Below are 20,816 nucleotides of genomic sequence, written 5' to 3' on the forward strand. Positions count from 1 at the left end.
CAAAGAGGTCTACTGACGGGGTGCCCCAGAGGGAAAAGAGCTGTTGAAGTATTGTGGGGTGCAGTTCCCATTCGTGTTCCGTCGAGAAGTGCCTGCCGAGTGCGTCGGCAATAGTGTTGTGGTAGTCTGGCAGGTAGGAAGCGGTGATCTGTATTTGACGTTATATACACCAATTCCATAGGCGGATGGCTTCCATGCAAAGAGAATGTGAGCGTGCTCCCCCTTGTCTGTTGATGTAGTACATACATGCTATGTTGTCTGTTAAGACTCGCAGGTATTTGTTCTTTATGAGGGGAAGAAAATGAAGGCACGCTCATCTCACAGCTCTGAGCAATAAGAGATTTATGTGTAGGTGCGACTCTGATGCAGACCACTGGCCTTGTGCCCTGTGTCCCCCTAAATGCGCTCCGCAACCAATTAGGGAAGCGTCCGTGGTGAGCACGAGTGCTGGGGATCAGTTCTGGAATGAAACCTTAGTGCAGGGGTTCTCTGGTCTTGTCCACCACTGTAGGGAAGCTAGAACGTTGGGAGGCGGAGTTAACCGCATCCCTAAGGTGTGTCTGTTGGGTTTGAAATTGGAATTGAGCCAGCCCTGAAGACATCTCATGTGCAGCCTGGCGTACTGGACTATGAAGGTGGTGGCTGCCATATGACCAAGGAGCTGTAGGCAGAGTTTTGCCTGTGTCCTTGGATGAATAGAGAGCGTGCGTTTGAGCTGCGTGATAGCGAGGAATCTGTGATATGAGAGCAAGGCTCTGCTCTGGATTGAGTTGAGATGAGCTCCAAGAAACTCAATCTGTTGTGTAGGTGTCAGGGTGGATTTTTGGGCGTTTATTTGGAGGCCTAGGCTGTGAAAGAGGGCGATAGTGAAAGAGTAGCTTGGAGTGTCTCGCCATAGGAGTTGCCCTTGATGAGGCAATCGTCCAGGTAGGGGAACAGCGTGACCCCATGTTTGTGGAGGTGAGCCACAAGCACAGCTAGAGTTTAGGAAAAGACTCCCGGCGCTGTGGAGAGGCCGAAAGGAAGAACTCTGTATTGGAAATGGTCATGACCAATTGTGAAGCTTAGAAAGCGTCTGTGAGCTGGATGAATTGATATATGAAAAGAGACGTACTGTGGGTCGAGGGCTGTAAACCAGTCCCCTTGATCCAGTGCAGGAATTAATGTGCCCAGTGTGACCATTTTGAATTTTTGTATCCTCGCGAATTTGTTCAGTTGGCGTAAGTCTAGTATAGGCCTCCAGCCCCAGTCTTTTTCTGGGTCAGGAAGTAATGGGAGTAGAAATCTTTCCCTGGATGTTGCATCGGCACAGACTCCACTGCGCCTATGTGTAGAAGGTAAGCCACTTCTGCGCGAAGCAGGTGCTCATAAGAGGGGTCCCTGAAGAGGGACGGGGAAGGGGAGGAGGATAGGATATGAATGGGATAGAGTAACCGGACTGAACTATCTCGAGGACTCAGCGGTCCTGTGTAATTTGCTGACAGGCATGTTGGAAACTCTGGAGGCGGTGGAGAAATGGGCAAATAGGCTGTGGAATCAAGGAATGGTCGCACAGACCCTGGACCAACCTTTTAAAATTGTTGTTTGTTCCCAGATGGATGGGAAGTGGTTGCTTGAGCTTGATTTTGTCTGCACTTAGGGGGTCTAGCGCGATTCCTATTTACGTGGTAAGGTTTGTGTTGAGGCCGATAAGACTGTTGTGTATGTAGTCTTAGGTAGGGTTGGTATCGTTGACCCCTGGGAAGAGATGGGTGAATGCCCAGGGTGCGCAGTGTCGCTCTAGAATCTTTCATTGTATGAAGTAGTTCATTAGGTGTTTATTTTATTTTATTTTTTTTAAGAAAACAGTTTATATTTATCAAAGGGGAGGTCCTCCACTCTGTTCTGCAGGTCTTTAGGGATGCCAGATGCAGAAAGCCATGAAGATCTGCACCTAACCACAGCCGGTGCAGTTGTACGGGCTGCTGTGTCTGTCGTGTCTAAAGAGGCTTGTAGGGCTGTTCTGGAAATCAATTGGCACTCGCTCAGAATTGATTTAAAGTCCGCTGTCCTGCCCTCTGGAATGTAAGAGGCGAATTCAAAAGTTTATTGTAGTTATCAAAGTCATGCCTGGCAAGGAGTGCAAGGTAGTTTGCGATCCAGAACTGTAGAGTGGAGGATATGTAAACCTTGCGTTTAAGGTCCTTGTCTTGCGGGGTGGACTGATATTGTGGCTGTTTCGTTCTTTGTGCGACTGCATCGATAATGAAAGAGTTCAGTTGTGAGAAAATAGGAAGTCAGCGTCCTTAGCAGGAACATAGTATCTATGTTCGGCTTTTCTGCAGGTTGGTAATAAAGAACCTGGCGTTTGCAGAGAGCGTCATCTGGTTCCAAGAGTGCCTCATTTATAGGGAGCGAAGTAGGGAAACTGAGGCTGGGGACCTTAGCCTGAGGTGGAAAAGGCTCCAGTGGGGGGAGGTGCGGAGAACTCTGCTTGCGTTGTAGATCAGGTTTGCTCTCAGTGAAGGCAGCCAGTTCAGGGTTGGAGGTGCCCTGCAGGGGGTCTTCTGCTGGTGCAGGGGCAGAAGGCAGGCTTGGTGCCAGGCTGCTCCTGGCACCGGGGGAGAGCACGCAGTCGGAACCACGGCTTTTTTTTTTTCTTCCGCCCTGAGGCTTGCGGTGCCGACGGCTTTGTCGGCACTGGGGCAGAGCGCGTAGCCGGCTTCGCGGCTATTTTTAGCCCTGAGGCTTGCGGTGCCGACGTCCTTGTCGGCACCAGGGCAGAGCGCGCAGCCAGCTTCGCGGCTATTTTTAGCCCTGAGGCTTGCGGTGCCGACGTCCTTGTCGGCACCGGGGCAGAGCGCGCAGCCGGCTTCGCGGCTATTTTTAGCCCTGAGGCTTGCGGTGCCGACGTCCTTGTCGGCACCGGGGCAGAGCGCGCAGCCAGCTTCGCGGCTATTTTTAGCCCTGATGCTTGCGGTGCCAACGTCCTTGTCGGCACCGGGGCAGAGCGCGCAGCCGGCTTCGCGGCTAGTTTTAGCCCTGGGGCTTGCGGTGCCGCAGTCCTTGTCGGCACCGGGGCAGAGCGCGCAGCCGGCTTCGCAGCTAGTTTTAGCCCTGGGGCTTGCGGTGCCACCGTCCTTGTCGGCACCGGGGCAGAGCACACAGCTGGCTTCGTGGCTGTTTTTAGCGCTGAGGCACTTGGTGCCGCGGAATCCTGCTGTGTCCGGGAGGTTGAATTTCTGCCTCTGCGGTCTGTGGGAGCCGTTGTTGAGGCGTGATCCTGGGGCTGAGGCGCCTACCTTTGGCGCTGTCAGCACAGAGGGCAGGGATCTCGCAGGAGACCCCTTACCCTTGTTAGAGTCTCTCCTATGAGACTGCTCTGCTTCTTGCCTCCGCTCCAGGGAGGGTGAAGCAACGCTCCCCACTGGTTCCGATCTGGCTGGGGAGGATGTGGGAGTGGGTTTAACTTTCCCCATCTCCAAAAGCGGCTGCGGGGATTTCTCCATGAGAAGTATTTCAAGCCGCAGGTCTCTGTCGTGCCGAGCCCTCGACTCGAGGCTCATACAGTGGAGGCACTTTGCGGGGATGTAGGCTTCCGCGAGGCACTTCACACAATGTGAGTGCCCATCCAACCTTGGTATGGAGTCGTGCCAGAAAAACACACCTCTTGAATCCTGAAGCCCCTGGCATTGTAAATTAGAAATGGCAGGGGAGAGTGTCTCAGTGAGAGACAAGTCTGAAGTGATTTTTTTTTAAACTAAGTAACTAACTATGTAACTATACTAAAGGAAGGGAAACAACTGGGAAGTAATTAATAATTATTTCTATGTTCTTTGTTACTGTTTCCTATAGATACCAGGGAAGAGAAGGCAGCACTGCTCCGAGTCCCGTCTTCAGCCGAGGACGGTTGAGAAGGAACTGAGGAGGGTGTGGGGCGCATGCACTCAGGAAGATTCCAACTAGACGGGAGATACCATCTGGGTGCGTGCGCCCCAACCAGGCACTGCTACGGAAAATCTCCGATCGACAGCGCCGGGACGCACCGTCACCTAGAGTGGAGCACCCACAGGGACAGCACTCGAAGAAGAACTTGCGTGTATTTCTTTGTCCCTCTTCACCTTGAGCTCATGGACACCAGGATGGGAGGACTGGAGAGCCCCAAGTCCTGAGGAGTCCCTCCCTTGAAGCACCTGCCATATGGGACCATCAACAAGGACCATCTGTCGGGAATCAGGGCCTGCAGCAGAGCCAGTCTCCAGGCAACCTAACGAGCTCAGGTAGCCTGTACCAAGCTGCCTGATTGGTGGGAAGGGTCAGCAGAGAGGCTCTTAAGCCCAGCAGTGGCAGTTCAGTAGCTGCTCAAAGCTTTTGCCCACAGCTATGGTAGCTCCGGCCTTGGTCCAGCCCTGCTCCTGCCTTGTCCCTCCCCAGGTAACCTGGTTCTGACCCTCAGCTCCGATTCCTCATCTCCAACATCAGCTCCAACCCGATTCTGACCCTGGGTTCCGACTCCTGGCTCCTGCCCCTGGCTCTGACCCTTGGCGCTGGCATTTGGCCCCTGGCTCTGACCCACAGCTCTGTTTTTTGGCTGCAGGTCCTGCTCTGACCACTAGACCTGATCATCCACATCCCGCTCTCTGACACCGTCAAGCACGGATAGGCATTAGCCACCTCTTCCATCTTCTTCCTGTGTTAACCCTGTTACTACGGCACCACCTGGAACGGGACTGATGTTCTGTCTGCGTCTCCAAGACGACAGCTGCAGACAAGAGCTACAATCACAGCTGAGACTTGGACATCACCAACTCACCCATAGGGAGCCACACTGTGAGCTGGATGAAGATCTGTTCTTCTGTTAAGAAGAGCTACTGCTCAGAATGTGACTTCGGCATTACAGCTCCACCACCTTAGATGACTGCTTACAGCAAGACACATTAACAACCCCAGGACACTGACATCTTTGACCATTATGTTAGCAACCAGCCACTCAGTATGAGCACCTCTTCAGTTTTACTGAATGCAGGATTTAAAAGGTTAGTTGTGAACAGATACTTCACACTGATTAATTTTAATGAGAGGGAAGGAACACTGGCCAGAATAGGGAAATAATAGAGACAGAATATTTACTAAGTTAGATCTCTGCAACTCTGCAGGGCCGGATGAAATTCACTCTAGAGTACTTAAGAAACTAGCTGAAGCAATCTCTGAACCATTAGCGATAATCTTCCAGAACTCATGGAGGGTGGGTCAGGTTCATAACAAGGACAAACTTCAAAAAATGGTTCTCAGGGAAGTAAAGACGGGACAGGCTAACTTCAATACCCAGAAAGATACTGGAAAAAAATGATTAATCTACCAATTTATTAAAAGCTAGAGGATAATAGGTGATAAGTAAGAACCAAGATGGATTTGTCAAGAACAAGCAGGTGCAGCTCAGTGTCTTTGGACCTGAGGGGCCCTAGGAGCATGTGCAGTGATTGTGGTGCAGAGTGAGTGTGCTGTGGGGGCTAGGGGGGCAGAGGAGGGGTCCCTCCCCTGGAGCTTGCTGCTGCCAGTGGTGGTGATGGGCAGTCCTCTCTGGCCCTAGCCCTGGGGCAGCCTGTCTGCACCCCAAGTTCCTCATCCTCAGCCCTGCCTCACCCCAAAGCCTGCACCCCCAGCACTGAGCACGCTCCTGCACTGTGAACCCCTCATCCCCAGCCCCACCCCAGAACCCTCACCTGAGGGGAAAAACATGCAACTTAAATTTGGTGGTCAGTTTGGAGTATCATTGTATTTAGCACAATATTTGATTATTTTACACCCTTCAAAGTATGTAACTGGTCGTATACAGGTGTTTTCTCTGAATACTGTCTGTGTGCCTCAGTTTCCCCAATGCATTTCTTAAGGCTCTAGATGGTGGGATAAGGGGGTGTGATTGTTGTAAAGCCCTAGAGGGCCAGTGTGATGCTGTCTGCACAGAGAATGGCTGACACCCTGTCTCCAGGCAGCTGATGGCCTGGGCCGCTCTCCTGCAAGGTGCCAACTGAAGGTGTTGGAGAACAAAGATCAGGTGGCCTCCTAATGCCTGGAAAAGAGACAAAGGCCAGAGAGGAGGGAGAGTCAGTGCCCTGTGCAGACTTTTGGGAAGCGCATGCTGGGATACTCTAGAACAGGGGTTGGCCGCAAGCTGATTTTTCATGGCATGTGGTGCAGGTTGAGCTGCTCAGCCCGCCACCGCTCTGGGGTTCCCTCTGCTGGCCCCTTACTAGCCAGGGTCCCCGCAGCCCCACTCACCTTGCTTCCAGTTGGAGTTTCAGCGCAGTGTATGGTCGTTTCCATATTCAAAAGAGTATTAATAACTGATATTCTTAGTTAAATAATTTTTATTATAGTGATATTATGCAATAAAAAGAAACAAACGCTTATGGCTTCCAATCCATTTTTACACTATTTAATAAAATATATATAATCATCTTACAGGGCGGGGGGGGGAGGGAAAGAGGGAGATTACACCCATTCTGGGCCCCAGCAAAAATTATACAAACCTGCCGCCTCCCAGGTGAGCTGGAGCCTGGGGGTGGGGGTGCCAGCAGGAGGAAGTCTCAGGCGGCGCGCCGCTCGGCGAGGTCGTGGCGAGACTCAGGGTCGGGCGGCACGCCTCCTGCCCCCAGGGTCCAACTGCGACCTCGGCCGGGCAGCGCGGTTCCTGCCCGGCTGCCGGGTCCGGCCCCCGACCTCGGCCGGACGGCGCGGTTCCTGCCCGGCGGCGCGGTTCCTGCCCAGCCGCCGGGTCCGGCCCCCGACCTCGGCTGGGTACGGTTCCTGCCCGGCGGCGCGGTTCCTGCCACCAGGCGCTCAAAGACCTGCTCTACGTTGATGTTGACCTTGGCGCTGGCTTCGAAGAATTCAAACCCTGCGGGGAGGGGAGGGAAGGAAACGGGAGAAAGGAGGGAAAGAGAAAGAACAGGAGGAGAAAAATCATGTGTTGGTGACTGAATTTTAAAAAGGAAGCGTTGCAGCACTCCAGTGATTACAGTAACAGCCCCCTCCCTGTGGGGGGGGAAGTGTGCCTATTTCACACCCATGTGCTGGATACAAGTTCTGGAAGCCACCAAGTTCTGATCCACTCCCCGTGTGGGGAGCTGGCCCAACATCCCACCATGCAAGGCAGAGCCTCTCCAACTGCCAGGCCTCCAAACCGCCGCCCCCTGGGCAGTGGTGGCTCAGGACTGGGGGCTGGCTGCAGAGGGGCTGTACAGACCAGGGTGCTGGGGAAAGGTGTGCACCCCGCGTGGGGCCAGAAGTCCCAGGAATCTGGGACCGAAGGGTCGGCACCTGGCGAGGATTGAAAGGAAAAGGGCCATCAACCCTCATGCTTCAGGGCACAGGCCGATCCCCAGCTCGGGGTCAGGAGGAATTCACCTGCGGTATAGTATTGCTCTGCTAAGGGCAGCAGGGTGGGTTGGATGCCTCTCTCTCTCTCTCTCTCTCTCTCTCTCTCTCTCTCCCCTCCCAGTGTCTGGTGCCGACACCAGAGCATACAGGGTGCTGGATCTCTTCTGGCCCGAGGCCCCTGATCGATAAGCACGGGGCCGCCTGGGCCATGGCTTATCCTCATCAGCTACTATCAGTATTACGGTAACATTGGGCATCCCAGCCATGGCCCAGGACCCCATTGCGCTAGATGCTGTACAAAACACAGCACAAAGAGACAGTCCCGCCCCCAAGAGATAAACTGTCCCGCTGGGATCCCCCAGGGCCTCCCTCCCTCCCCGCCAGGGTCCCACTTCCCTCCCCTCCTCAGCGCTCACCCAGATCTGCAGCTTGAATCTCTTCTCGTTCCTGTAGACCGCCTTGACCTTGAAGGCGATGCCCACGGTGCTGACGAAGGCCGAGGTGAAGGAGTCGTTGGTGTAGCGGAACAGGAAGGACGTCTTCCCCACGCTGCTGTTCCCAGTGATCAGCAGCTTGAACACGTAGTCGAAGTTCTGGTCGGCGGCATCTTTCTGGGCCTGCCGGGTGTTGTTGGGGGAGGCCATCTGGGGGGCAGAGAGAGGGCATCAGCAAGGCAGAGGGGTGGGCAGTGGAGGTCTAGTGGTTAGGGCAGACTGGGAGCCAGGACTCCTGGGTTCTCTTCTGGCTCTGGGAGGGAAGTGGGGGCTAGTGGTTAGAGTTGGGAGGGCTGGGAGCCAGGACTCCTGGGTTCTAGCTCCAGTTCTGGGAGGGGAGTGGGGTCTAGTGGTTAGAGTTGGGGGGGCTGGGAGCCAGGACTCCTGGGTCTCATTCCCAGCTTTGCCAAGGACTTTACTCTGTGACTTTGAACAAGCCATTCTGCCTTGCTTTCCAGCCAGCCACAAGGCTAAGAAAAGCCCCGCGATCATTCCTCTCCCAGGCCAGCTAGGACCTGTGACCCCGATTGTGGGCGCCCCCCAAAAAAGATCTTAAAAATCCAGTGAGTCTTTACGGATGGGCCCCCTCCCAACGACGCCGTGTCTTGAAGGAACATGAGCGCTGCAACCTTATCAAGAGTTTCCAATGGAGGCAGGGCCCTCCCCAGGGCAGGAGGGATTGAGGGGGCCATATTCCCTCCCCCACTCACACACACAGTTTGCTTTCTGCAGACGCAGGCAGCTTGGCTGCATCAGTTACACCCAGCGCAGCTGCCCCCTCTCAGGCGGACGGGCTCAGGCTCTCGGCAGACTCAGGCAGACGTCCGTTTTGCTCGACTCAAGCTTTTCTTCACCACCAGCACCAGTCAGAGAGCTAATTTTCCCCCACGGAGATCTTGACCTCAATCCCTGTGACACTCAGGGGCCCCCAGTGCCTGTATCGTCACTCAGCCCTGGACACGACTGGCTCTGATGGTACAACGCAAGGGAACAGGGGGTCTCTTACCAGTCCTGCACGGCGTTGAAGGAATCCTGGTAGGCGATGTCGTACATCAACAGAAAGCCCATTGCTGCTCGGTTCCTGCCCAGCCGCCGGGTCCGGCCCCCGACCTCGGCCGGGCGGCGCGGTTCCTGCCCGGCCGCCGGGTCCGGCCCCCGACCTCGGCCGGGCGGCGCGGTTCCTGCCCGGCCGCCGGGTCCGGCCCCCGACCTCGGCCGGGCGGCACGGTTCCTGCCCGGCCGCCGGGTCCGGCCCCCGACCTCGGCCGGGCGCGCGGTTCCTGCCCGGCCGCCGGGTCCGGCCCCCGACCTCGGCCGGGCGGCGCGGTTCTGCCCGGCCGCCGGGTCCGGCCCCCGACCTCGGCCGGGCGGGGTTCCTGCCCGGCGGCACGGTTCCTGCCCAGCCGCCGGGTCCGGCCCCGACCTCGGCCGGGCACGGTTCCTGCCTGGCGGCGCGGTTCCTGCCACCAGGCGCTCAAAGACCTGCTCTATGTTGATGTTGACCTTGGCGCTGGCTTCGAAGAATTCAAACCCTGCGGGACGTCTTCCCCACGCTGCTGTTCCCAATGATCAGCAGCTTGAACACGTAGTCGAAGTTCTGGTCGGCGGCATCTTTCTGGGCCTGCCGGGTGTTGTTGGCGGAGGCATCAGCAAGGCAGAGGGCTGGGCAGTGGAGGTCTAGTGGTTAGGGCAGACTGCGAGCCAGGACTCCTGGGTTCTCTTCTGGCTCTGGGAGGGGAGTGGGGTCTAGTGGTTAGAGTTGGGGGGGGCTGGGAGCCAGGACTCCTGGGTCTCATTCCCAGCTTTGCCAAGGACTTTACTCTGTGACTTTGAACAAGCCATTCTGCCTTGCTTTCGAGCCAGCCACAAGGCTAAGAAAAGCCCCGCGATCATTCCTCTCCCAGGCCAGCTAGGACCTGTGACCCCGATTGTGGGTGTTTGAGGGGATCCCAGCTCCTCCTCCTTTCTGGGAGCAGCCAATGCCCAGTGATCGGCAGAGATCCCAGCCCAGAAGAGTCATTTACCTCTCAGGCAACATGTGCCATCTTTGAGGTGGTGTCAGCACTGCAGTCGAGCAAAGCTGTGCAGGAGCTGCTCCCAGAGCTGTTTCCTGTTCTCCTGCAGCAGGTCAGCCGAACCCTAGGACAAAAGATGCCTTTGCCAGTGATAAGCAGCCGGAGGATATTCCGAAAAGACCGACAATATACTGAGGGCAACCCTTGCCGGTAATTAGAAGGAAGGGATAGAAACAAAGAGAATTCCAATAGAGTTGTGTGACACTCCCCAGGAGTTCCCAAGGTTATGAGGCACTTTACCATCGCCTGCTCTTAGAGTGAAGAAATCTTGTCTGTGTCTGCTGTGGGTTAGTTCCCTAAAATGACCAGGCTCTGGCAAAACAAGCACTGCCATCCAGGCCTCCTCAGACCCCAGTCTCTTTGTACAGGTTAATGATAGGCACACACCAACCCCCGAGTCTTCTGACCATTCCGTATAGTGTCCAGACCTTTATCCACTGAACACTCACAGAATTACCAGGCCTGCTGTTCCCAATGGAACAGTACACACCAGTTTATTACTTCTACTTTAGACTCTATACTTTATTACTTAGGGATGGTGTGAAGGCCAAAACAAGAGCAGAGATGATCAAAGAACAGAGATTCCAGTGATAGTGAGTAAGAATGCAAGCCAAAAATGGTTACATGTATAATGAAATCATAACATGCTCCTAGAGACTAAACTTAACCAACAGGTTAACCTCCTGTCTAAAGATGTTTCTCACCCAACGTTCTCAACCAAGCCCCGCTGTCCTTCTCGCTGTCCATCTATTTCCTAAGTGAAAGATGCCAGGGTGTCTTCTTTGTCCCCCAAATATACTAGCGCAAACCTTTGAGGTGTACCCCAAAATTGGGTCCCTACCCCGTCTACTTCCTGTTACTTTTCTTTCTTTGAAGTTCTCACAGTCCTTCTGAACCGAATGTGAACCCTACATGCTTAATTTACATGTAAACAAACAGATGGAGAAACATTTCTTGCCTGAAAGAAAACCATTTTTTCACCTTTCCTGGTGACTAGTCCCTAGACACTGATCATAAGAATGTAATTTTCAATGCATAGACATGGCTCTTTACACAGCATCTGTAGATGTGTTTCACAATGATATTGGTGACATGAGCATTTATTTGAGACTCATATGGCAATCTTTTAGTGAACTAGAATGTACATACCAGACCCCTCGGCACCCACTCTGTGCCCCTCACCAGTTAACACTAACAGATTCCTGAGTCATCAGTGGACTTCAGCTCTGGTAGCCCATTAATGTACATTTCCCACCAATCTCACAACAGTTTCTATTATTGTTGTGTTTCTTTACTCCGTGCCAACAAGGTGCTCAAATTACAGACTTCCTGGTTTTATAATGTCTCTGACTTTTCCTAGGAAACCAGGATCTAAACTCTGTTCACGGATTGGCAGCGAGTATAAAATAAACATAAGGAAGTACGACTTCACACAACACATGGTCAATCTGTGGAACTCATTGCCAAGGGACGGTGTGAAGGCCAAAAGTATAACTGGGTTAAAAAAAGAATTAGATAAGTTCATGGAGGACAGGTCCATCAGTGGCTATTAGGCAAGATGATCAGAGATGCAACCCCAAGCTCTGGGTGTCCCTAGGCCTCTGACCACCAAAAGCTGAGACTGGACAACAGAGATTGGATCACTTCAGGATTGCCCTGTTCTGTTCATTTCTTCTGAAGAAGCTGGCATTGACCACTGTTGGAAGACCAGTATACTGGACTAGATGGACCATTGGACTGACCCAGTAAGGCTGATCTTATGCAGTGGCCACAGTGAGTCAGGTTTTCAAGCATGGGTGCCTAAGTTTTGTCCACAAAACTTGAATTTGTTCCCATGGATGGGTACCAAGCTATGTGATTTCTGGTGCTGCAGACACAAGTGTATATTCTGCTCATGCTGTTGGCCCATGCGCAGGCCAGTTTTAGGTACCTCTGTGTGACGGGGTAGTATGCTGTGCCCCAGCCTCTTCCATGAACACAGACTGCTCTGAGTCCCTCCAAAGTGTTCTAGGGATGCCTGCTCCTGAGATCCTGGTGGTAAGGGCTCTGATGACTGCTTGACCCCAATGGATGATCTTAAGTCACCTTTACTCTTGACTTTTGTTTTCTTTCTCCACCCTCTTGTCTCTCAGGGGACTTCTCCATCCTCACCTTCTCTGTGGCTTGTACTTTCGTGTCTAGGTTCCTCCAGCCCCTTTACATATATTTCCTCTTTACCTGGCCCTGCAGGTTTTATTTCCACCCTCCTGGGCCTCCACACATGCCTTGGTGTCCCGTCAGAAAGGGATCCCAGTCCATGCCCAGGAGAAGGCAGTGGGGCAATCCATCCACTATCCCTACATGTTTCTGCCTAAACTTCCCCTTGATTTCCAGAGTCACCTCTGCCATTGGGCAGAATGTATTGTCCCCATGTACATATTCAGTTTTGATCCTACCTCTGGGAAGTATCCAGTGGGGTTTCACTAACTCCTGCCGGATCAGCAAACAGGATGAAGCTGTGTCCATTAGTCCCTTTGGTGGCTCCTCCCTACCCAGACCGATATGGTAGGTACTTTCCTTTTTCTTCCCTGCCTGGGAGTCTTGTCCCAGCCACAAAACTGTGCAAACCCACAGCCCATTTTAGGACAGTCTCTTTTTAGCTGTCCTTCACGTCCATGTCGGAAGCACACTGTAGGCCCAGCTCCCAGTACAGTTCCTTGAGGCTCCTTCCTCTTCTTCTTGCTGCCCATCCCAGCTGGAGGCTCTCTGGTCCTTCTCAAATCTAGCCCCTTAAACCAGTGACTCACTCTGGGAATGTCCGTCTCTGCAAATTCCTCTGGAACTTTAACTGCGGGGTCCAGATTAACTGGCTGACACCACATAACCCATACTCGGGTATTGTCAGGGAGACTCTGGAGAAACTTCCAGAATTATGCAGTCCGTGATCTCCCCCACAGTTTGAGTATCTGGCCTTACCAGTGACTGGCCCAATCTTTCAATTTCTATGCAAATGCACAGAGGCCTAATCCCTCAATCCATCTTTCAACTCTCCATTTCTGGCAGTACTTTTCTGTGGACAGGCCCCACCTCATCCAGCATGGCTGCCTTAATCATGTCCTAATCTCTTGCCTGCTAATCACTAAGAGCCATATATGTGCTTCCCCGGTTAAATGGGGTGTCAGGCGAAAGGCCCACATTGTTCTGTTCCTATGAGGTCTCACCGCTGCTCCTTTAAGAGTAACCAAAACCAGATCAGGGCTGTTCACAGGTCCCATTTTACAGAGTCTGATCTCCTGTGCCTGGTTTCCATTTCCTGTCACAGGACTCGCCAGACTTTGGAGGAGTTGTTGCCAGACCTGGGCTTGTTCCCGTATAAATTCCTGAAGGCTCTTTTGCTGTTAAACCTACCAGGCAAGCAAAGGCTGTTTTTCTGCCTGGTGGGATTGTTGGAAGGTCTGTGGGGTCTTCTACACCAGCAGTTCTCAACCGGGCCGGTTTTAGGGGGTCTGCCAAGCAGGGCTGGCAGTACACTAGCTGGGGCTTAGGGCAGAAAGCTGAATCTCTGAGCCCAGCCAGGCTGGAGCCCTGAGGCCCAGCACCTGCACTAAAGCCCCGAGCTGCTGCACCCTGTGGAGTTAACATCTACAGCCAGGAGCCCCAAACTCTGATGCCTGGCAGGGCAGAGGCCTGGGACTGGGCCATGGAGTATTTATAGCTTGTTGAGGTGAGAGGAGGCTCAGAAACAGAAAGGTTGAGAACCCCTGTTCTATACTTCTCTTTGCTGCTTCACCACCCATTTCAGTGTGTTCCCTCCATCACCCAGACTGCCAAACCTCTACCCCGGCTTCTCCAGCAGGCTCTCCATTTGCATAGATAACAGGGAAATCCCTGATGAGCCCCCACCTGTGACAGAGAGGGGTGTTGCACCCCCACATCTTCTGCAAACACAGACCACGTTGAGGCTTTCTTGCTTGTAAACACCCATGTGTAGTCTATTTTATCCCCCTACCAATACATAGCACCTTTTTATCTTGTATCTCAACTTTCTAAACTCTTCTCCAAAATGGGGGGTAAGGTGTTTCCACTCAGAGAGCTCACTTTGTCAGGCTCTCCCAGCTTTTTGTCTTGCTGTCTGGTCTCCCAAAGAGAAACAGAAAGTGTGAAAAATCAGGGCAGGGGGTTGGGAGTAATAGGCACCTGTATAAGATAAAGCCCCAAATATCAGGATATCTGGTCACTCAAGTTTCTTTCTCTGTCTGTTCCCCTCAAAGGGCTCCTGCCTGTATCCTTTTATATGGTTTCCCTGTTAATGGAATGATTGGTTCCATGACTCACTAGCCCCAATCTGACCTCGTAATCAGCTACACCTCTGTCCAATTAGGCTTTCTGTAAGGAACTGAATTAGTACTAATAGTGACCAGAGTGCTGACTCAAGTGCAAACCCTCAGCACTCTGTCACATCATATCTGGAGATAGGACCCCAAAATATCCACTAGTGATCACCACACTCTATGCCCCCAGTTTTTGGGTCCTGATCATGTATCTTTTCTATATCCTTGTACTCTGCTAGTGCCCATACTCCTTGCAGAAAGTGAAAAATGACTGCAAAAGTTTGTCCCTAGCAAAACTAGTTATATGAGATGTATGAGACAGAAACATACCTCCTGGCATCAAGTCCTTCCAGGGACACTGGTGTCCAGGATATTGCCAGTGGATGAACTGTCGATGAACAGCAGACCTGACAAGTAACCTGGGCTTCCTGACTCTGTTCAGGCTGCACCTTCCTACTGATTGCTACAGTTCTGTGCCTCTCTTTCCCCAGGTTTTCTGTCCAAGCATTAGAATCTGTGCTTTTCAAAGTTGGGAATGAGAGACTGGTGAGAGTGCTCGGGACGCAGAAAACATGGATTCTGCTTGAAAACCCCCAGACTCACCATGAGGGAGTGTGTCTGCTGGTGAGGTAAGAGATCTAGGAGGCATCATTTTATCCTTGGGAATCAGTAGCAAATAGAATGGCTGAGAGGGAACCTCCAGTTTATAGCTTTGTGTGGGGCGCCCTGGGTGGAAACACACAGCTCCCGCCCATAGATATCAGAGCTGTCTGCTCAGAGCAGCTGAGTTTTTGAAGTGTGCAATCGACCCCATAAGCGGTTTCTTTTGTCTTCCAGTGTTCTGCTAAGATCTGGACTAATAACACCTGAGATCATCCAGAGCCTCCTCCCCTGGGTGAATTCCCCAACAGAAAACCGCAGAGTCACCAGCACAGCTTTCCTTGCCCAGGGAAACACAGGGCTCTGAAGAGCAGTTTAATCAGTAGACTGTTGTCTGCCTTTCTTTCGGGAGTTGTACAGTTCAGTTCATAAGAGTAATTGTCATTTTAGATAGTAGAATGGATCCTCCTTTATATGGAAACCTGACCAGGAACTTCATTCTACCTTTCGGAGTCATTCTCTCTCTGATATTTTTATTGCTGCCATTGGCTATACTAGCTACACAACCACAGGTGCTGGCTGAGAGAGATACAGAGTTTGAATTACTGGACCTCTTCTGCCAAGTCCTAGTGCTGATACTAACCAACAGCTCCTGATTTTGGTTTAGCTCAGCAGATCTTCTGAATGAACCTAGTGTCCTAATACTATAAAACAAGCAACATACAAATACATTCACTTCTATTTTAGGTTCTCATTACTGTAGTATCTGAGTACCTCAAAACTCTGTAATGTATGTATCTCCTCAACACTCCTGGGAGGTAGGGAAGCACTATTATTTCTATTTTACAGGCAGAGAACTGATGCACAGAAGGGCTAAGTGCCTTGCCCAAGGTCACACATGAAGTCCTAGGCTAGTGCGATAACTGCTGGACCATCCTCCCTTTCCACAGCCTTCCTCTAACATCTGCATCATATTTCCCACTTACGCTAAGCAACTATCTTAGGGGCTCATCTGGTTCTAAGAAAAACAATCGATCTGTGCCTGTGACGGGCTGTACCTGGGCTTCGAGGCTTTTTACAAGAGGCCCTGTGGTCCTACTACACCCTGCCTCAGGAAAAGAGCCACAAATCTGGGTCTGTCTAGGGAGGCCTCAGGAAAGCAGCCAATCAGACCTCATCAGGCTCAGCTAAAAGGAGCTGCAGGGCCTTAGCAGGTCAGTTCCTGGCAGGAACTGGAGGAGCAAGAAAGGGTGCTGCTCTCTGGCCACAGAAAGTCAGGGGATAGCTAGAGTTTGATTCTGGAAGCATTTGTTTAAGCTGGGTTTGCAGGAAGAGAGTCCCTAAGAACTTTAACCCTGAGGTGAGAGTGAAGTTACAAGTGGCTGGTAGGAAGAAGCAACAATGAACTGAAAAAAAGCAGTGCCTAGCTACTGTTTACAGGGTCCATGGTTTGGAAGCCAGAGTTATGGGCTGGCCCAGTTCCCCTACCATCTACAGTGGCATAAGCCCCATGAAGGGGAAAATGCTTATGGAGAGCTTGAACAAAGGGCAGAATTTCAAGGACCCAGAGTTGGGGCTGGAGACCTTAGTGAGGGCAACGGGACTGTTCTTGACTATCCCAGAGGGGTTCATTTGGACTTTGGGACTTAGCCAGAGGCCTGAGCCACAGAAGACTCACTGAGGTCGGCTGGCAGGGTTCCCCAGGGGTGAGAAAAGGACTGTGGTACCAGACCCAGCCACTAAGAGGCTCTCAAAAGGTGAGTGGATCCCTATTATAGTGCCCAAAAGGAAAGCTCCATGTTTTTAGGACATTTCTCATTTGTGTGGAATGATAAAGTTCAGGGTTGGCTCTAGGATCCCACTGCTCATTGCTGTAGCTCAGCTAACACTGCTGCAGAACACTCTGTGTGTCTGTGCCTGTATGGTGAAAACCTGGCCCCCTGTAAATACACTCAGAGTCAACCTATGATGCAGCTCTTGTAAAATGCAGCCAATTAACACCACAGTGATCATGGGTGTAAAGCTGTGGCCTCCTTTTGAGGGTCATTTATTGCCCAAGATCTAAATCAAGCTGAGGCAGTGTTTGGGTGATGATGTGCTAATTTATGAGCTGCTTGATGCCTGCACAGTGTTTGTCATGGCTTTGCCACACATAATGTTGTTCTGTTGTTGATCTTAATTTGTTCTGTGGCATTACATAGTTTGTGGTGTTACTTGTCACACGCACAAACACTCTTCCTATCACTGGTCCATCTGTAGTGAACCTATATGTGGATGCCTTGCCCTGACATTAACAGCTGCAATGGACAAGCATTATTACAATTACCTGTGCTCCTACATGATGCTGCATTTTTTAAAGGCCCGATATTATGGAGCCAGGTGTAGACCCTGAGGGGTGCATAACACCAGCACAGAGACAGGCAAACTCTCTGTGCTGACCAAGCCCTTAGCTTCTTGCACAGTGGCCTCATGTTAATGTACTAAAAATTAAGTAGGCCTCAACTGTGTGCTGCTGTAAACTTTCCATCTTGTGCAATTATACAAGTCCCCAGTTTACACAATGGTATGGAACAGGGGCTTAGTTACATCAGACCCTGAATCAGGGAGAAATTTCCTTAAATATGTAGCATTATATTAGTTATATGCTGGTACCTGGTCAAAGGGGGCTTTTTTGCTTGCTTTATTATTCTCTTGTCTGTCTGTTGTGCTGTTAATATGTGTTAATTAATGACAGTTAAGGACCAGCTTGTTCTGTGTTTGTACAGGTCCTAGCACAATGGGAATCTGGTCTGTGACTGGGACTATGAGGCAGTACGGCAATACAAATAATCACATGCTGATCTACAGAAATACTTTTGTACCCTGGCCATCCCCACTGGCTTAAGAGATTAGTCACTGAAAAATGGAAGTATGTGAACTTGACATCTGCAGTTTAACTCAGTCCCTTTGTCTCCTGCACTGAGTGTTCTTTCTGCTCAGTACACGCTGTCTGAATGCACAGGAGAACCGTGATGGATGGTGACAAAGGTAAGTGGTGTTTCTTCTCCTTCTCTCTTTTCTCTTTACAGATCAGGCTGCAAGTAAGACCTGTGACCCATGACCATCCCTGGCTGCCACTCAGATGGACAGCCAGGGCCGGCTTTAGGAAGTGCGGGGCCCAATTCGAACAGTTTTGACGGGGCCCCGGCAGGGATGACTTAAAAAAACCCACCTTTTATTTCTTACTGTATTTACTTTCCATGACTAGATACATAATAACAAAATTATATATTACTACATAATATTGTATATGGCTCTTTTCTTACTCCCACTTGGGTACTTTCTACCAATATCTCTTGATCTCTTGCCCATATTGACAGAAGTCACCACATTCTAAAAGAATATTAATTATACATTTTCACTTTCATATTAGGAAAATAATTTGTTTTGATAGTTGTACAACTGATTTTCTTCAATGTTTATTTTATATCCCCTCCTTCCCCCCAGCACCGCCCGGCCCCGTGGAAACACTGCCCCCACCAGCGCCGCTCGCCTCGCAGAAACAAACCCTCCTTCCTCAGCGCCACCCCATCAAAACAGCTGTGGGCCAAAGAGGAAGGTTTGAGGGGGAGTGAGGAGAAATGGCACCCATAGGCAAAAAGAAGTATTCCATTCTGTGCATCTGAAGAAGTGAGCTGTAGCCCATGAAAGCTCATGCTGAAATAAATGTTAGTCTCTAAGGTGCCACAAGTACTCCTGTTCTTTTTGCAGATACAGACTAACACAGCTGCTACTCTGAAACCTTGCACACATAGGGTGACCAGATCACACCAGTAAAACCGGACCCACTCCCTCCCCGCTCGGCCCCACCATCACACTCCTTCACCCCCTAGTCCCCCACTGACTTGCTGCATCCCTCCTAGTCAGTCCCCCACCCACCACTCACCTCCTTTCACTTTCTCCCTCCCCTGCCAGAAACCCCCATGCCTGCCCCTAAACCCCCTGCTGGCTCACTGCTTGCCTCTTTGCCCACTTGCCGCTTGCCCACCTGCTCGCCCCCGACTTGCTGCTGCAACCCCAGCCCCCCAGTATATAGCCTTATTCAAAGACCCAGGGGTCACTATATTACTGCACACAGCAGTCAATCAATGCAGGTGTAGAGAAATCTCTGCATTATGCATTTTTGTATAACTTTTACATGACTTTGTATTGAACCTTAGTGTCATGGTTTTACCCTCACTTGAAACTGGGGGGTTTCAAAGTGAGGACCAGCATGTATTCCCCCACCCTAAAATCCTAGGGTAGGTCTCCTTTTCGCTGCCACCAGTCAGGTTAAAGTGTCTGACACACTGCCTGTCCCCCAACTTTCCCTGGGGAACACAGATTCAATGTCCCTGAATCTCTACACACAGGGAAGCGGCCCACTTCCCCCCCAGCCTCTCCTAGCCACTCTGGAGAGATATACACTGAGTCAAATCCTTGACTCAACACAAAGAGGGTCTTACCTCCCCCTCCCCTTCCCTAGTCCTGGAAAGAGATACCTGATTCAAACTGCTTGAATCAAACCCAGGAGGAACTCTCTCTTCCCCCCTTCCCTTCCCCTGAATTTCCACAAGAGAAGGAATTAACCAAGTCAAAAGAAAAGAATTTATTAAAGAATAAAAAGAAAGTAACTTGTCTCTGTAATCCAAGATAGAACAATACAGGGTCTAAACTTATCAATCTCTGGAGAGAATTCCCCCTCCCCCCTTTCTCAGTAAAAGCAATATCAGCAAACAGGAATAAAGAATTTCCTTTAGCAAACACACAATTGCAAATGTAGAAATCAACTCATAAGACTAATTCGCCTTTCTAATTAATACTCACTATTAAATAGTAGAAACTACTCCAGGAGAACTTGGAGACATGACTGTCCTCTCTTAGATCCAAAGAGAGCCCCCTGAGCAAAACAGGGAACACAGACAAAGGCTTCCCTCCACAGAGATTTGAAAAGAATCTGTTCCTTGATTGGTCCTCTGGTCAGGTGTTTCTCAGGTTACTGAGCTTGTTAACCCTTTCCAGGGAAAAGAGACCTTAACCCTGATCTGTTTATTTATGACATGCCCCCAAATCGCAGACTGTGGGGGAACCACACTGGCGGTGATTTCCTTCTAGAACTTTAAAATAAACAGATTAACAAAACACATGCACTATTACATATACTACTAAGTATGTAAACAACAAGGTATTTGACATTGAACAACACTTTTTATGCATTTGACCGGACATATTTGGCAACATTCTTGCCCATCACTCCCAGTGGAAGGACTTTCCAACCTGTCTTTGGTTCTGTTCACCCCAGAATGACCAAACTCGGGATGAATGGGCCCAAGCCTTAAGAGCTTTTGTACCGGTACTTAGTTGGAACTACCAACTGTTTTTGAGGGATTCTGGCCTTTCTCGGGTGTCCACCAGAAAGAATATCCTTATATAAAAGTCCTTGTTTTTACAACAAACTGGAATTGGGTTAGAAGAGCTGAGAGGCGGTGGATTGGCTGTGTGCCGACCGCCCAAGCTTTCTTAAGGCTGTCATATATCGGCTTCCTGCTTACAGTCTGGAACTGTTCCCTTGAAGCTGGAGGACAACCAGTTCCTCCATAGACTGTGGACTTGGAATTGGTCACTCTGGAAGCGATTGTATGGTGATGATGTTGTTTCCGTGACTGTGAACCGCTCCACGCTGGTGCACAAGGTGAATATTTTCAGGACTCCTGGCTGAGCCTCTTGGGTAGAGTTGTCTACTGCTTCTGCCAGTTCAGGCCTGTTGGCGCCCCCTGGCGGTGTGAGTTATGCAGAAGCGCTGGCGGGGGGTCAGTGCTGGCGCTGGATTTTGTCCGCTGGTTGCTCATTCCAGTTCTGAGGTCCTAGGAACTGGGATGTACTATGTGCTGCTGTAGTTGTTGGCATGGGATCCGGTTCCACCACCTCTGTCTGGGTCTCTGGTAACACAGACAGGTCCT

The 20,816-nt window shown here is 51.1% G+C and overlaps 1 protein-coding gene and 1 long non-coding RNA gene across 2 annotated transcripts; one reads left to right on the plus strand and one right to left on the minus strand.

Moving 5' to 3' along the window:
• Nucleotides 1-6,457: 6,457 nt before the first annotated feature.
• LOC123351443 (ras-related protein Rab-3C-like) lies at nt 6,458-9,009 on the minus strand. The gene is made up of 3 exons (XM_044990791.1): nt 8,860-9,009; nt 7,776-8,003; nt 6,458-6,877 (listed from the first exon to the last, which is right to left on the minus strand). The coding sequence occupies exons 2-3, from the start codon at nt 8,001-8,003 to the stop codon at nt 6,833-6,835; spliced, it is 273 nt and encodes a 90-aa protein (XP_044846726.1). The 5' UTR covers nt 8,860-9,009; the 3' UTR covers nt 6,458-6,832.
• A 7,206-nt stretch (nt 9,010-16,215) lies between these two features.
• On the plus strand, nt 16,216-18,460 carry LOC123351444. Its single transcript, XR_006574028.1, has 3 exons — nt 16,216-16,595; nt 17,604-17,865; nt 18,325-18,460. It is a non-coding gene; the product is annotated as an uncharacterized LOC123351444 (long non-coding RNA).
• The last annotated feature ends 2,356 nt before the right edge of the window (nt 18,461-20,816 follow it).

This window comes from Mauremys mutica, chromosome 17 (genome assembly GCF_020497125.1).
Source record: "Mauremys mutica isolate MM-2020 ecotype Southern chromosome 17, ASM2049712v1, whole genome shotgun sequence".
Lineage (NCBI taxonomy): Eukaryota > Metazoa > Chordata > Testudines > Geoemydidae > Mauremys > Mauremys mutica.